This window comes from Chaetomium tenue (genome assembly GCF_020726465.1).
Source record: "Chaetomium tenue strain MPI-SDFR-AT-0079 chromosome Unknown F5144scaffold_4, whole genome shotgun sequence".
Classification (NCBI taxonomy): Eukaryota; Fungi; Ascomycota; class Sordariomycetes; order Sordariales; family Chaetomiaceae; genus Chaetomium; species Chaetomium tenue.
In genome coordinates, this window is record NW_027117332.1 from 2,645,779 (window position 1) to 2,659,286 (window position 13,508).

Sequence of the window (13,508 nt, forward strand, 5' to 3'; positions counted from 1 at the left end):
TGATCCCTTTGCTTGCTGGGCGCTCGGGTAGTAACGCTACTTCGTTGGCCCTATCTCTGTGAAAATGACTTTATTCTTGACGGGGTAGTAGATGCGGACGGCAAGGGAAGGAATGTAAGTGTCTGATCCGCAGCGGGCCAGTGGTAATTAACCTGGCATCGGAATGCGATAAAAGTTGGAACGAGGGGTAGGTGGCGCGTGGGTAGGTAGGTAGCTAAGTGGAAGATCAAGTCCATTGCAAAAAGCAGAAAAATGCAAAACAATTGAGTCGAAGGCGTGGTCTGACTTACGCACGATCCACATTTCCTGGTTTTTGAGAAACTCGTTGTTGCGGTTAACCACTGCACCACTCCTCCTCCTCGGCGCCGTTTGGTTATGTGTTCGGAAATCGAGTTGTTCAATGGGGAAGCATTGACATTGTGGTGCAGGGGAGGCAAGGTTGGGATGGAAACTCATACCCATACTCAGTGGCCTTGGGCATAACATAATACAACACAAATGGTCTAGGTACCTAAGCATCAACATAGGTAGCTCTTACTTCATAAGGTGCATGGTACTTATAAGATGGCTAGAAGTAAAGACAGGGAGTGGGCTTCGAAGAACATGCCGTAAAATAAGAGCAGAAAGCAACGCAACATCTGCTACGGCACTATCAAAACCACAGGAGCAAACAATGAGCAAAGAGAACGGTGCGCCTTTGTAGGGCCAACTACCTACTAAACTCCCCGAGAAATAAGAACACCCAAAAATGAACGTCTCTCCCAGCTGTCCAGCAACGCGAAAATCCCCGCCTAACCCTCCGATATATCCATCCCCTTGCATTGCCAAAAAGGAATGGAAAGAAATCTGAGGAAAGCCAAAGCCAGGAAAAGCCCTACTACAGTCCCCCAAACACCCCCAATCAGCACTCATCCCACCTTACAAACAACCAACTCGAAAGAAAAAGAAAATACCACATACCTCAATCATCCCCAGGGGCCAGCACCCAAACTCAACCCCAAAACCACCTCCCCAATCTTTACCCCCCCACGCAACTGGGCACTCAAGGCGCATACCTCTGCGGCACATCCATCTGCATCAGCGGCGGCGGCGGCGGCGGCGGAAAAAACGCCACAGCAGCGCCGTAGCACGGCAAGGCAGTGGTGTGGGTATGGGTATGGGAGTGGGTATGAGTATGCGCGGGCTGTACGGCGGCGCCAAAGAAGATGGGCGGCGGCGGAGGCGGGGCAGGGGTCCCGCCGATGTAGGTGATGGTTGATGTCGGGATGATGACTGAGGGGAGGGGGGGTGCTTGTGAACTGTGGTTGGTTGAATTGCGGTGTTAGTTGATGGGTGGATTTGGGTGTGAGTGAGTGAGTCATGGGGTAGGAGGGTTGGTGGGAGTGGTGGTGGGATGCTTGGGAATGCATGATGCGCTTGTGGATGGGTAGGTGGTGTGTTGCTTACCCGGAGTGAGTGGTAAATTTGGGAACGAAGACGCTGGCCATGGCCGGCGAGTAGACGAAGGATGTCATCCTTCGCTATGGCTAGGTGGTCTGTTGGTCAAGTCGAGTTGATGTGTGGTCAATGATTGCCAGTGGTGGTAAGAAACAACGGGCTAGTCGGGCAGTAATTCGAGGTTTGCTGTAAAAAATGGGTACCGAAGCAAGGTGTTATAGGCACTTTGAATTTCTTTATGTAACTCTGCCAGCGTGCGCAAGAGGGCACAAGTGACGAACGAACACATTGACTTGGTTCTCATGACTCACCTAGGCTGTCTTCCGAACGAAGCCGCCGCGCAAACGCCAAAGCCGAGGGATTGGGAAAGAACGGATGAATTGAACACATTTGAAACCCCGTGGTCGTTTCTCAAAGGGGACGCTCACGAGCTGCACACATACCATGGGCCTCGAGAACTTGGGAGTATGACATGGAGTCCTCGCAGCCAAGGTGCTTCTCATAAAAAAGGAGGAAATCAATCGCAACAGGCTCGCAATGTCGAGTGAAATGCTTTTCCATTCGTGTCCCTCGTTAATGAATTCATAACGGAATTGCGTGGGGAGTTGTATCAATAACACGACACGTCGCTTAGACCTCTCAAACAATGTTGACGGTAATCGCCTTAGCCAAGTGTTGGGATTTAAACCAGCCTTCCTTTCCCAACGACCTCACCAAGGGTGGAAGTCGGTGTTCTCCTTTCACTTCGAATGCTCCTTCACCATCTTGGCAGCAGCCGCAGCAAGGTCCTTCAATGCATCACGGCGCTTGTACTTGGCATCTTCAATGACGCCTGGAGAAAGTTAGTCCAAGATCTGGAGACAAAAGGTCCGCGGGGGCTTACCGATGTCGGCATCGCTCGAGAACTTGGATGTCCAGCGGACAAAGGTCGTGTCTTGCAGCTCGCCAGAGGTAACAGCCCAGCAGCGAATAGTGCTCACGACGCTCGAGTACGTCAAATTGGGCTCGGCGTTGATGACGCTGTACGTGATGAAGTGTTCTAGGTTCTGTAATTTGTCAACATCGTTGACTACACGCATCACGGGGGAGCCAAGATGCTCACGCTGTGCTCGTCCTGCTTTACTTCGACGACACTGCCGTCCTTGAAGGTCCACCTGACCACGTCCGTCTCGTGGCTGGTTCCCTTGACGTGCTCGGCCTTCTCGATCGCAGACCAGAACTTATGGAAGTCGGGCAGCTTGATGAAATGCCAGACGTGCGAGAGTGGAGCCCGGATGACGGCGCTCTCGATCACCTCGTTCGTGGTGGCGATGCCCTTTCCAGTGGAAGAAGCCATGATTCACAAAGTACCACCTGGTTGAGCAGATATGTTTTGGCTTTTTTATTCGTGTTGTGGGTTGGCGTGGATGGTGTTGATCCCAGTTGACAAGAGATGGGAAGGGGTTGGTTGTGTGTGATTAGAAAACCAACTTAAACACAAAGCTGACCCACGATGGCTTCTGGTTGTTTCCGCAAACGAAACGAAATGATATGTGCCTTCCTCCGCTACGTCATTTGGCAGCCATGACATACAAAGCAGGCGGGGTCCCTTCTCGCAAAGAAGGGACAATTGGCTGACAGAGACAGCACGATGTGGTCTGATTGGGCGCATTTCACCTGCCCGCAGCTGCGACAGTGAAGATTGAAGGCAAGGGCGAGACCGCCATCGGCCTTTCCTTGACTGGTACCTGAGGGGCTTGGGTGCTCTCAGGACCTTAATCTCAAGAGCCTGGATTCGGATTCTCCTGCGTGCATTTCCTTGGCTCCTTGAAGAACATGCAAGGTCAAGCCCATTCATCACCAACGATGGCGCCTTCAAGTGAGGTTGGTCGGAGTTAAATTGAGCCCCCTCTACTAACCCCACAGCAGCTGCCAAAAATAGAAGATGAGCTTTCTCACTCAGTTTTGGTGGCTTGCTCTCGATCGCCACAGACGGGCTGCAGGTCGGTCCGAGCTGGACGCAAACTTTCCGGCCCTGTGAACACAACACATGCAGCAGGACTAAACCGTTTGACCGCGCTTCGAGCGCGACTACACTAAACTGATTTGGCCGCTAGGACCACAGCCTGACGAGTTCAGCCACAGCCACAGCATTTATTTCGGTGGAGGGAATGCGGGAATCCTGGCAAGGCAAGGCACCGAGATATCGGACCCCCCTGTTCAGCGGAGGGGGTTGGCAGCGGAACTTTCTTGGTGCGGTTGGTGGAACCTGGCCACACTTCGAGAGACTCTTAGCTGCCTTTCAGCCATCATCGCTGTTGGCGATGTCGGTTGTGTCGGTTGTTGGGTTCGCCGACAAGATACGATGGCAATGCTTGCTATATCCTTCGGAAAACAGAGACTCCGGCCATGTGTTCACTTATTCTCCGTCTTTTCGACATTCGATATCGCCGTTATGATTGGAGCAGGGAACGAGACGCCCCAGGAAGTTGAGATTGTGGGGTGTTTTGCGTGACATGGCCCTGTCTGCCCGTCTGTCACCCGTGCCCGACAAGGTTCGACCCACACATCCAGCTCAGCTCAGCCTCAGGGCGCCTGGGGGGGTGTCGCTGATCCAAATGCTTGATTGCTCTTTACCCGGGCCTGTCGCAAAGGCCTCGCGTTGTTGGAATTCTCTCTAGTTTGTTTGTTTCTTTGCTGTCGCACAACCTCCTCCCTCGCAGTCGGTCCAGCACAACTTTGAAGAGAGCGCCGAGGCCGAGGTCGGGTTGGCCATCGCATGCCGCAACGAGAGTAACCCGACGCTAGCTACCCGGCGGGCGCACGCAGGAACCAAAGTTCGATTTGGCAAATTTCGAAGGCCCAGAAGGTCTGGCCACACCATTGACCACCAGATCGACCGCGGCGAGGCACTCTGCTATACATATCCACAATGGTCGGCTTCAAGCAAATACGTATCCTCCCGGCAGCGCTCGTGGCGCTTATCCTAGTCTCCTCGTCGAGCGCTGCCGATGATGTGGTAGATTTCAGCTTCTACCCGGCGCCGGCGCGACAATGTCTCTACGACGCCGCCGACAGCTCCAAGTGTGAGTCAAAAACGGTCGCTGAGACGAACGCATGTTTCTGCCGAAACGGCGGAGACTTCATCACAACAGCCGCCGCCTGCATAGGGCAAGAGTCCAAGGGCAATCTGAGGACGGTATACCGGACGATGCGAGATGCATGCGACACTTCGGACACGCCCATCAACGTCACCGAGGGCGAGTTCATGGACGCCGCCGAAGGTACCTCCTCGACGACTTCCTCGGCAACGTCAGCCTCAAGTACGACCAGCGCAACCTCCGCAACGAGCACAGGCGAGACGGTCACCTCGGCCACCGGCACCGACACGGCCACTGCAACGCCGACCTCGACACCCCCGCCGGCCGAAGAACAACAAAGCGGGGCTTTGTCCACGGGCACAATGGCCGGGATCATAGTCGGCGTCATCGGGGGACTGGCGATCCTCGGCGGACTGGGATACTGGCTTTTCAGGCGGGGGAAGAAAGTGGGTGAAGAATCGCACCCAATGCTGCCACAGCATGGGCACGCCTCGATGGCGCCGTCGGGGCCAGAATCGACTGCATACTACAGCAGCCCTCCAGATACGGGGGCTTGGCCGAAGAAGGACTGGGGCGGTTCTCCCGACCCCAGGATGAGTGACCCCAGGATCAGTGGACACAGCGGTTTCAACTGGGAGTCGCCTTCGCATCTGGCATTCCCCAATGCGGCGCTGGCGCCGTCACCCCCCGTGCCGATCCAAGAACTCGACGGCTCTCATCAGTTCCGACCGGGGTCGACAGAGGCGCCGGCGGAGATGGGGGGCACACCCGTGGTGACGACACCACCACTAGCGAATAGCCAGTTCCCCCAGCCCTACCATTCCGGGCAGCAGTACCCGGGGCAGGGGTGGAACCAACCACAACCATAACTAGCGGCCATTGCAGTGGCCAGGATGCCCGCAGAAAGCGGCGGTGAGGGGGATGCGATACCGGGGCTTTTGAGATGAATATGGGGTTAAATCAAGGAAGGCTAATCATGAAGGTGGCGATATGGGACTTTGTCTGTCTAACATGTACATCCGGGTGGTTGGGCAGCCGGCATTAGTTTGGGACGGAGGGGCGGTCAACCGAACCCCACGGCATCCTGGCAGCGTCGGCTTCTTTTTCGTGCAGCGTGGGGTTTAGGTTTTTGGTCACAAGGACAGTGGCTGGACGGCGCTTTTTTTGGTCGGACTTGACTGGCGGTAGCGAATGGGTGCGTGGAGAAAGCATCTGGGAGTTTTGGAATTGAATACCCTGATTTGACCGTCGCAACTCACCGGCATATGCGGGCGCCCTGGGACAAGGGTCTTTTTGCTCAATTGCAAAGCTGCAGCATGCCATCTGAAGAGCCATCCGATCCGACATGGAAGAAGAGCATCTGTGATCTGCATCTCTTAGGCGCGCAATCTGTATCGGGTTGTATGTACGAAGTAATCTGTATGTACGGAAGCATCCCCGCCCCGAACACCTACAGGCAGCATGGATAAGTCGCATGAGCATGGGTGGTGGTGGCAAGCAACAAGGGACATGACATGGGTGGGAGCATTGCCGAAAGGAGGAACACCACTATGATCTGGACAGTTTGCAATGGACGCAGCCAACAACCCCCTTCACAGGCAGGCAAGGCGGGCAAGGCGGGCACCGTACACCACCTAAAAATAAGGTGCCCATCTCATCTCAGACGGCCCGGCCCACAATGAAGCAAGGGCAGCATCCACCTCTGCGGCGTCGGGGCAGAGTAAGTAACGTTAGTTAGGTAAGTGGATCTCACCCTCTCCCCTCGGCAGCCCCCCGTTGGTTCCATCTTCGTCTGTTCTGCATCCCTAACAGGTTCGAGTCAGTCGCCGGGTATATCTCCCGAGACACCCGCATCACTGCATCTTCTGCATCTCAGCATCTCACAACCATTGCTCGTCAACCACAAACACGCCACTTAAACCACCCAAGACTGCCGCTTTCCGGATCAACCCCGCGCGGGCAACCCACAACTCGATCGACCTGCATCCAGCAGTCCTACCCTGATTTGCCTGCGTTACACAGTATCCGCGATTCCCTTCTGTGTATGGCCTCTTTCTGGCTCCCAAACTGTCGGTGAAGGGTGGCCAAGTAAAGAAAACCCCCCCGTTAAGCCTATCTTCCGATCCCCGGGTCCGGGTCCCCTTTCCGGTCCAAGTCGTCCCATGCCATATTGCCTCTTATAACACGACCCCCCCTGTTGCCCTTTGCCATGTTCTCTGGATAGACGCCTGTTCCTTTCTCAGTGTCCAACCAACACCTTCCCGACTGCCAATTGGCCTCCCCTCCCTGGCCTTGTTGGTCTTGAAGAAGAACATCGTCGCGCCCCCCCATTCTATGGCTGCCGCCTGGCTCGGTTCCGGCGGGTGGTGGGACAGTTTGTGGCCCTGTTATAGTTGCTGCCGGAAGATCTGGGTAGGTTCGGGTGACACCAGATCCGTTTTTGCAACCCCTCCCTCCTTCTCACCTCAGCACGCAATTGCTGACACGCATATCGTAGATACCCTCATCCGGACAGTTCAGCCCCCAATGCCTCGGTGTCGTCGCACACATCCCATTCTGGGTTGCCCTCTTGACAGTAGCCCTCCGCTACGGCCTCGGTCCGGCCTGGTCTGCCTACCGGCCCATCTGGCTGCGCAGGTTCGCCGCGGAGCAAGATGAGCTCTCGTCTACCGTGCCCGACCAGGAGTCTGGCGCGGGGCCGGCCGCCCGGAAGCCCTGGACGGCTTGGACGCTGTCTCTTTTGTCTCTGACCGTGGGCGCCGCCACTGTGGGAGCCATTGGTGCTTTGGCCTGGCCAGAGCATGCTCAGCTGTGCATGACGCCTATTATCCCTTGTGTAAGCCACCTGCCTACCCGCCTTGCCATCCGGAGAATATCCTGGGATAGGTGCTGATCGGTCGGTTGAAGATCATTTCAGGTCTTATTCTTTCGGTTGAGCGCCCTCGGGTTGTTCCGGGGGCTGTCTTCGTTATTAACAGCGTCCTGCTCTTTGTGGTAGCGAGCATACTCGCTCTGATGCCCGATGCACTCTCTGGCGGCTGGCCCCGCATCGTTGCCTGGGTAGCCGGCGTTGCCCTGCCCCTTGCATCCATCGTCCTGATGCTCAACATGCCCATGAGAGACCCCTTATTGGACAGCACGGGCATCGGGAAGCCGTTCGACGAACCAACCGCCACGCTCCGCAGCCCCGAGGATATCATCACTCTCTGGCAATGGATGACGGTCTCTTGGATGGGACCTCTCATCAAGATCGGCTACAAGCGGCAGCTCGAAGATGAAGACGTCTGGTTTCTCCCGTATGAGTTCCATCACAGCAGAGTACATGTCCTGTTCCGCGAGCTCTCCGGCACCGTATTTGTCAGACTGTTGAAGGCCAACGGCGTCGATCTCCTCATCACCACATTCCTCGGGGTCCTCGAAACATCCCTCGAGTTGGCGGACCCCGTCTTGCTCAAGCAGCTCTTGGGTGCGTTAACCGCCCAGGAGCCGGATGTCCGGGCCGCCATCGTATACGCCGGAATCACCCTAGTTGCGAGGCTGGTCAAAACCCAGTCGGGTGTCTTCTCACTCTGGTACTGCCGCCGCAACTATGAACGGTCCCGAGGCGAGCTGATCACCATGATCCACGATAAAACGCTCAGAAGGAAAGCTTTCACCATCCCGAGCGGCCATGACCTCCCCGCAGAGCAGCCAGAAGACCAACAAGAGGATTCCTCCTCTTCTACCCCGGGCATCTCCACCTCGACCACCCTCACCGACGACGAGTCCAGCAACCACGATTCCACCGACGCCGACGCGGATTCCACCACCTCAGAGCCCACCAAGTTCCAAAAGCTCCGCTCCCTCGTCCACCGCGGCTACACCAGCCTCAACCCCCGGCCCACCCCACCCCCCACAACCACCACCACCACCACCCCCCCCTTCACCCCCGCCTCCACCGGCAAAGTCCTCAACCTCCTCCGCAACGACTCCTACGAAGTAGCCCAACGCTTCTGGGAAGCCCCCAACCTGACCACCAAACCCCTCAACTTCCTGCTCTCCCTCTTCCTCCTCTGGCGCATCCTCGGCCCGGCCTCCCTCTTCGGCATCCTGATCCTGCTCGCCGGCATGGCGCTCAACGTGCTCCTCATGCGCCTGCTCCTCGCCATCGAGCGCGTCCGCCGCGAGGTGACCGACGCCAAGCTGCAGCGCACCTCGCAGTTCGTCGAGGCCATCCGCCACTTGCGGTGGTATGCTTGGCAGGATGCGTGGTTGGATACGATTATGGAGAGTCGGCGGGCGGAGTTGCGGAAGAGGGTGCAGAGTAATGTGGTGGGGAAGGGGATTGCGATGGTCAATATGACGACGGCGTATTTGTTTCCCGTGGCGGGGTTCTGGGCGTACACGGTGGTGAGTGGGAAGGAGTTGACGGTGGATGTGGCGTTTCCGGCGCTGGATTTGTTTGGGATGTTGCAGAATAGTTTGAGGGAGCTGCCGGATCTGGTGACGATTTTCTTGAACTCGAGGGTGGCGATGGGGCGGATTGAGGAGTTTATGCTGGAGCCGGAGAAGGAGGAGGATCTGGAGGGGGATTTGATCGGGTTGGGGGTGGGGGGCGAGTTTGGCCCGCCGGGGGAGCTGGAGATCGTGCTGAACGATGCGACTTTCTCGTGGCCTGGGGCGACGAAGAAGGTGCTAAGGGATGTGTCGATTACCTGCGGGCCGGGCTTGACCGTGGTGTGTGGTAAGGTGGGTATTGGCAAGACGGCGCTGCTGCAGGCGATCTTGGGTGAGTTGGACCAGCGGAGAGGTGACCGTATCGTGCCGGCCGAGACGATTGGGTACTGCGCCCAGACGCCCTGGCTCGAGAGCATGAGCATCCGGCAAAACATTCTCTTCTCGGCTGTCTACGACAAGGTCCGCTTTGAGCAGGTCATCGATGCCTGCTGCCTGCGCGACGACCTCAACATGTTCCGGTGCAAGGATCTTACGTTGATCGGGGAGAATGGTGTTGGGCTGTCGGGCGGCCAGAGAGCTCGTGTGGCGCTGGCCAGGGCGGTGTATAGTCAGGCCCGCATCTTGCTGCTCGACGATCCCATCGCGGCCCTGGATCACCACACGGCTACTGCTATCCTGAAGAATCTCTTTGGCGCCAAGAACTCGCCCCTGATGGCTGGTCGGTTGGTCATTTTTGTCACCCATCGCGTGGATATTGTCACGCCCTACGCCTACCAGATCATCGAGGTTGACAAGGGAGGCCGCGTGGAGAGCTTCGACAAGAAGGATCTGGAGAACAACGAGGAGGAACTCGAGCACCTGGCCGAGATTGCCGATGCCGCCGCTTCCGGGGGTGAGACCACGGCTGCGGTGGAAGAGGATGAGCCGATCCCGGATAAGTTCATCGAAGACGAGCACCGTGTCCATGGAGGCGTCTTGGCTTCTGTGTACTGGCAATACGTTAAGGCTGGGAAACTTCGGTGGTGGGTCACCATGGTTGGCTTCTTCACCCTGTTCCGCATCGCCAAGATCGGGTACTTCTGGTTCCTCAAGGAATGGGGTGAGCAGTACCCCGACACACCGGAGGTGCCCCCTCCCAGTGGTCTAGGCTATGGGCTGGAGTATTCACCGTCTGTGGCTGCCTCACAGAGCATTCTCCGGCGGCAGACCGTGGCGGATCCCGGCTGGTTTGACCTAGGGGGTTACCTACCTCCACCCAGCGAGAACGTCCAGCCGTGGCTCTTCGGGTTCTTTATCTTGTCTATGATCCAGGTGTTCACTCAAACTATGTCGGATGCGGCGCTTGTGGTCATCATCTACAAGGCTGGCAAAAACCTCTTCGAGAGAGCCATGCATCGAGTGACCAACGCCACCTTCCGGTTCTACGACGTGACGCCGGTTGGCCGGCTGATGAACCGTCTGACGTCGGACATGGGCACCATTGATGGCCAGATCGCAGGACAGCTGATGTCAGTAGCATGGTACTCGCTCGGCTGGCTCACCTCGATGGCCGTCATCTCCACGACGACGCCCACTTTTTTGGTCATCAGCATCGCCATGACGGCCCTCTTCGTCTTCATCTTTGACCGCTTCCTGCCGGCTTCGCAGTCTCTCCGCCGCCTCGAGACCGTGTCGTTGTCGCCGCTGTTCTCCAACTTCGGCACCCTCGTCGAAGGACTAACCACAGTGCGCGCGTTCCGCTCCGAGCCCCATTTCCAAAACCGCATCATCACCAGCTGCGACGCCTTCCAAAAGATGGACCACATGTACTGGTGCCTCCAAACCTGGCTCCAATTCCGCTTCGACCTCCTCTCCGCCATCAGCACCTTCACCCTCACCCTCACCGCCATCCTCTCCGGCCTCTCCAGCGGCACCATCGGCTTCGTGCTCGCCTCGGCCTCCAACTTCGTGCAATCCACCCACAGCCTCTGCCGGCGCTACGGCGAGATGCAGATGCAATTCGTCAGCGTCGAGCGCGTCGTCGAACTCCTCGACCTCGCCCAGGAACCACACGGCACCGTCCACCCGCCAGCCTCCTGGCCCCTCTACGGCGACGACATCGTCTTCCGCAACGTCACGCTGCGCTACGCCCCCGCCCTCGACCCCGTCCTCAAAAACGTCTCCTTCACCATCCCCGGCGGCGCCAACGTCGCCGTCACCGGCCGAACGGGGTCCGGCAAGAGCACCCTCGCCCTCAGCCTGCTGGGCACCCTCCACCCGGACACGGACACCCTTTCGGAGGGTGGCGCGGGGCGCATCAGCATCGGCGGCGTCGACCTCGCCACCGTCGACAAGCACGCCCTGCGCCGCAACATCACTTTTGTCGCGCAGGACCCCGTGCTGTTCCCCGGTACGTTGCGTGATAACCTGGATCCGCTGGGTGAGCGGGATGAGGCGGAGCGCGCGGATGTCCTGCTCCGGGTGTTGGGGGGTGGGGCGGCGGCGGCGGCGGCTGCGGCGGCGTCGGGTGGTGGTGGTGAGCAGGGTGGTGAAGAGGACGGTGAGGAGGGTGGTGAGGTGGGCGCGGAGGCGGGTGATGGGGCGGGGACGACCTTCACGCTGGATAGTCGCGTTGATGGTGGTGGGAAGAACCTGTCGCAGGGGCAGAGACAGCTGGTGGGGCTTGGAAGGGCGATTCTGCGGAGGAGTCCGGTGGTGATTTTGGATGAGGCCACGGCGTCGATTGATGCTGAGACGGCGGCGTATATCCAGCGGTTGTTGAGGGATGTGCTGAAGCATAGTACGGTGATTACTATTGCGCATAAGGCGGAGGCGGTGCAGGATTCAGACTTTGAGGTTGTTTTGGAGCAGGGGCGTGTTCTCAGGGCTGGGTCGAGGGGGGCGAGGTTGCTGCAGCAGCAGGTTGAGTGATGGGGTGGAGGATAGGCTGGGTGGGCTGGTTGGGGGTGTTTGGTGGTGTTGATGGGGGTGGGTGGGTGTCAAAATTGGGATGATGATATTTGATGCTTTCTGTTTTTGTTTTGGTTCGAAGGTTGAGTAGACTTAAAAGCATGTTAACGGGGAGAAGTCTTAGGAGTTGGAGTATATGGTTTTGGTTACAAGAAATACATGATTGATCAACTGGTTCAAACCATTTCACTTGTTGACTTCCAGATGTGTTGAGGATGATTTCAGTTAGAAGGTGAAGGATCCTTGACTTGGCCAACGCCGCCCCCCTTTCTTCGTGTCGCGCATTTCATCCCATCGCGTTTCTTCAGCCCTAGCTCAGGCTGGTCTTGGTATGGTCTGCACCAGCTTATTACTTACTCCCTAATTACTTTTCAACCACCGATGTCGAGATAAAAACAACTGAGCTCAGGAGGAAGCTCGTGTGTGATGAGGCAGGAAATTGTGAAACCTAAGAGAAAGACCGTCACTCATATTCTCGCTTTTGACCTCGTCGTTAATATATCGGCCAATATTGCTGCTCAGCTGGACGAAGAAGGCCATTGACGAAATAGTGGCTTTTTCGATCCCGAGCGAGGCCTCTCGAATTTACGTTCCCATCCTTCGCGCTCGGTCCGAGTCTGATACCAGGAACCACGGGGCTCTTTGTGAAGGAGAAAGGGCATCAAAGTGAGAAACCCGTTCTCGTGTTGCCCATGAGGATGTTTCTTTGAATCCGTATTACCCCGTAAGCGGCTGCTAACTCCGAACTAATTTTAGCTTTTTGATGGCCCCTCATCCCTGCTCAAGTGCCTGGCCAGACGAGGGTTGCTTTGGAATCAAACAAATTTGCAAATGTTGATGCCCCTGTCTGTCTAGGTATTAAGTATTACACTACACAGTAGACTTTAGATAAGGAACTGAGTCGGTTACATGTGTTTGGCTCTCTGTCGTCTCTGGGACATACAATGCCGTCAATGCCTACTACGTCAGGAGGCAACCTCGAGAGTACGCGTGCATCTATAAATTCTTTTATTTCCGAGGACTCGAACCAAAAGCCGGGACCATTTTCCTTGTTTGTTAACAAGGCGAGTCCGAGCCGAGCAACTGGCACCCTTGACAAGGTTGAAATGTGAACGGGCGGGAGATCATCTTCATATATATAATCAGTTTTTCCGAAATAGGAATGTATAAGTTCATTGCACCCAGGATTCGAAAAGCAGGTCATCGAGTTGAATGGAATCAACAGAGGATTTCATGGCGTGAGGCACATCGGCAGCCAAGGCCGATGGTGACCCGCAACAGGCGGCAGCTCGGAAGAACGGCCGATTCTCAACAAACAGCGAGCTCGGCTCCTGGGCTGGGCTTTCTTGGTTTGTGTTGCCCACCGGAGATTCTTTGTCCTGGTCCGGGTTCGCGAGGCATGGCGCGGCCAAGAAGTCGGGGAAGCCAAACTGCGGTGCCGTCTGCAGGTACACACTCGTGACAAAGACCGATCAATTCCATGGATGTTTCGACCCAGGCGAGAAGGGGATTGTGTTTGAGTGGCACCCTCCGCGACACGGTCAACTTGAGCTCTCATGTAGGGGTTGGGCACATTGGCAGCGGTGCATTCAGGAGCCCAGCCTC

General features: G+C 56.7%; 4 protein-coding genes across 4 annotated transcripts; 2 read left to right on the plus strand and 2 right to left on the minus strand.

Annotated features, from left to right (window-relative positions):
- Positions 1 to 1,042: 1,042 nt before the first annotated feature.
- Positions 1,043 to 1,514, minus strand: F5144DRAFT_548138 (uncharacterized protein; the record flags this gene model as incomplete). Its single annotated transcript, XM_066787508.1, has 2 exons — positions 1,043 to 1,298; positions 1,447 to 1,514. The coding sequence occupies 2 exons, from the start codon at positions 1,512 to 1,514 to the stop codon at positions 1,043 to 1,045; spliced, it is 324 nt and encodes a 107-aa protein (XP_066643270.1).
- A 663-nt stretch (positions 1,515 to 2,177) lies between these two features.
- F5144DRAFT_548139 (uncharacterized protein) lies at positions 2,178 to 2,773 on the minus strand (the record flags this gene model as incomplete). The annotated part of the gene is made up of 3 exons (XM_066787509.1): positions 2,178 to 2,269; positions 2,321 to 2,483; positions 2,540 to 2,773. The coding sequence occupies 3 exons, from the start codon at positions 2,771 to 2,773 to the stop codon at positions 2,178 to 2,180; spliced, it is 489 nt and encodes a 162-aa protein (XP_066643271.1).
- Positions 2,774 to 3,932: 1,159 nt separating this feature from the next.
- F5144DRAFT_490671 (uncharacterized protein) lies at positions 3,933 to 5,386 on the plus strand (the record flags this gene model as incomplete). Its single annotated transcript, XM_066785809.1, has 4 exons — positions 3,933 to 3,971; positions 4,140 to 4,351; positions 4,447 to 4,739; positions 5,061 to 5,386. 4 exons carry the CDS (start codon positions 3,933 to 3,935, stop codon positions 5,384 to 5,386), a joined length of 870 nt encoding a protein of 289 aa, XP_066643272.1.
- Positions 5,387 to 7,192: 1,806 nt separating this feature from the next.
- Positions 7,193 to 12,090, plus strand: F5144DRAFT_243595 (P-loop containing nucleoside triphosphate hydrolase protein). Its single transcript, XM_066783371.1, has 2 exons — positions 7,193 to 7,353; positions 7,435 to 12,090. Exon 2 carries the CDS (start codon positions 7,533 to 7,535, stop codon positions 11,862 to 11,864), a length of 4,332 nt encoding a protein of 1,443 aa, XP_066643273.1. The 5' UTR covers positions 7,193 to 7,353; positions 7,435 to 7,532; the 3' UTR covers positions 11,865 to 12,090.
- The last annotated feature ends 1,418 nt before the right edge of the window (positions 12,091 to 13,508 follow it).

Coding starts and splice junctions, on each gene's coding strand:
- F5144DRAFT_243595 (XM_066783371.1), top strand. CDS start 7,533: ATGCCCGATGCACTCTCTGGCGGCTGGCCCCGCATCGTTGCCTGGGTA.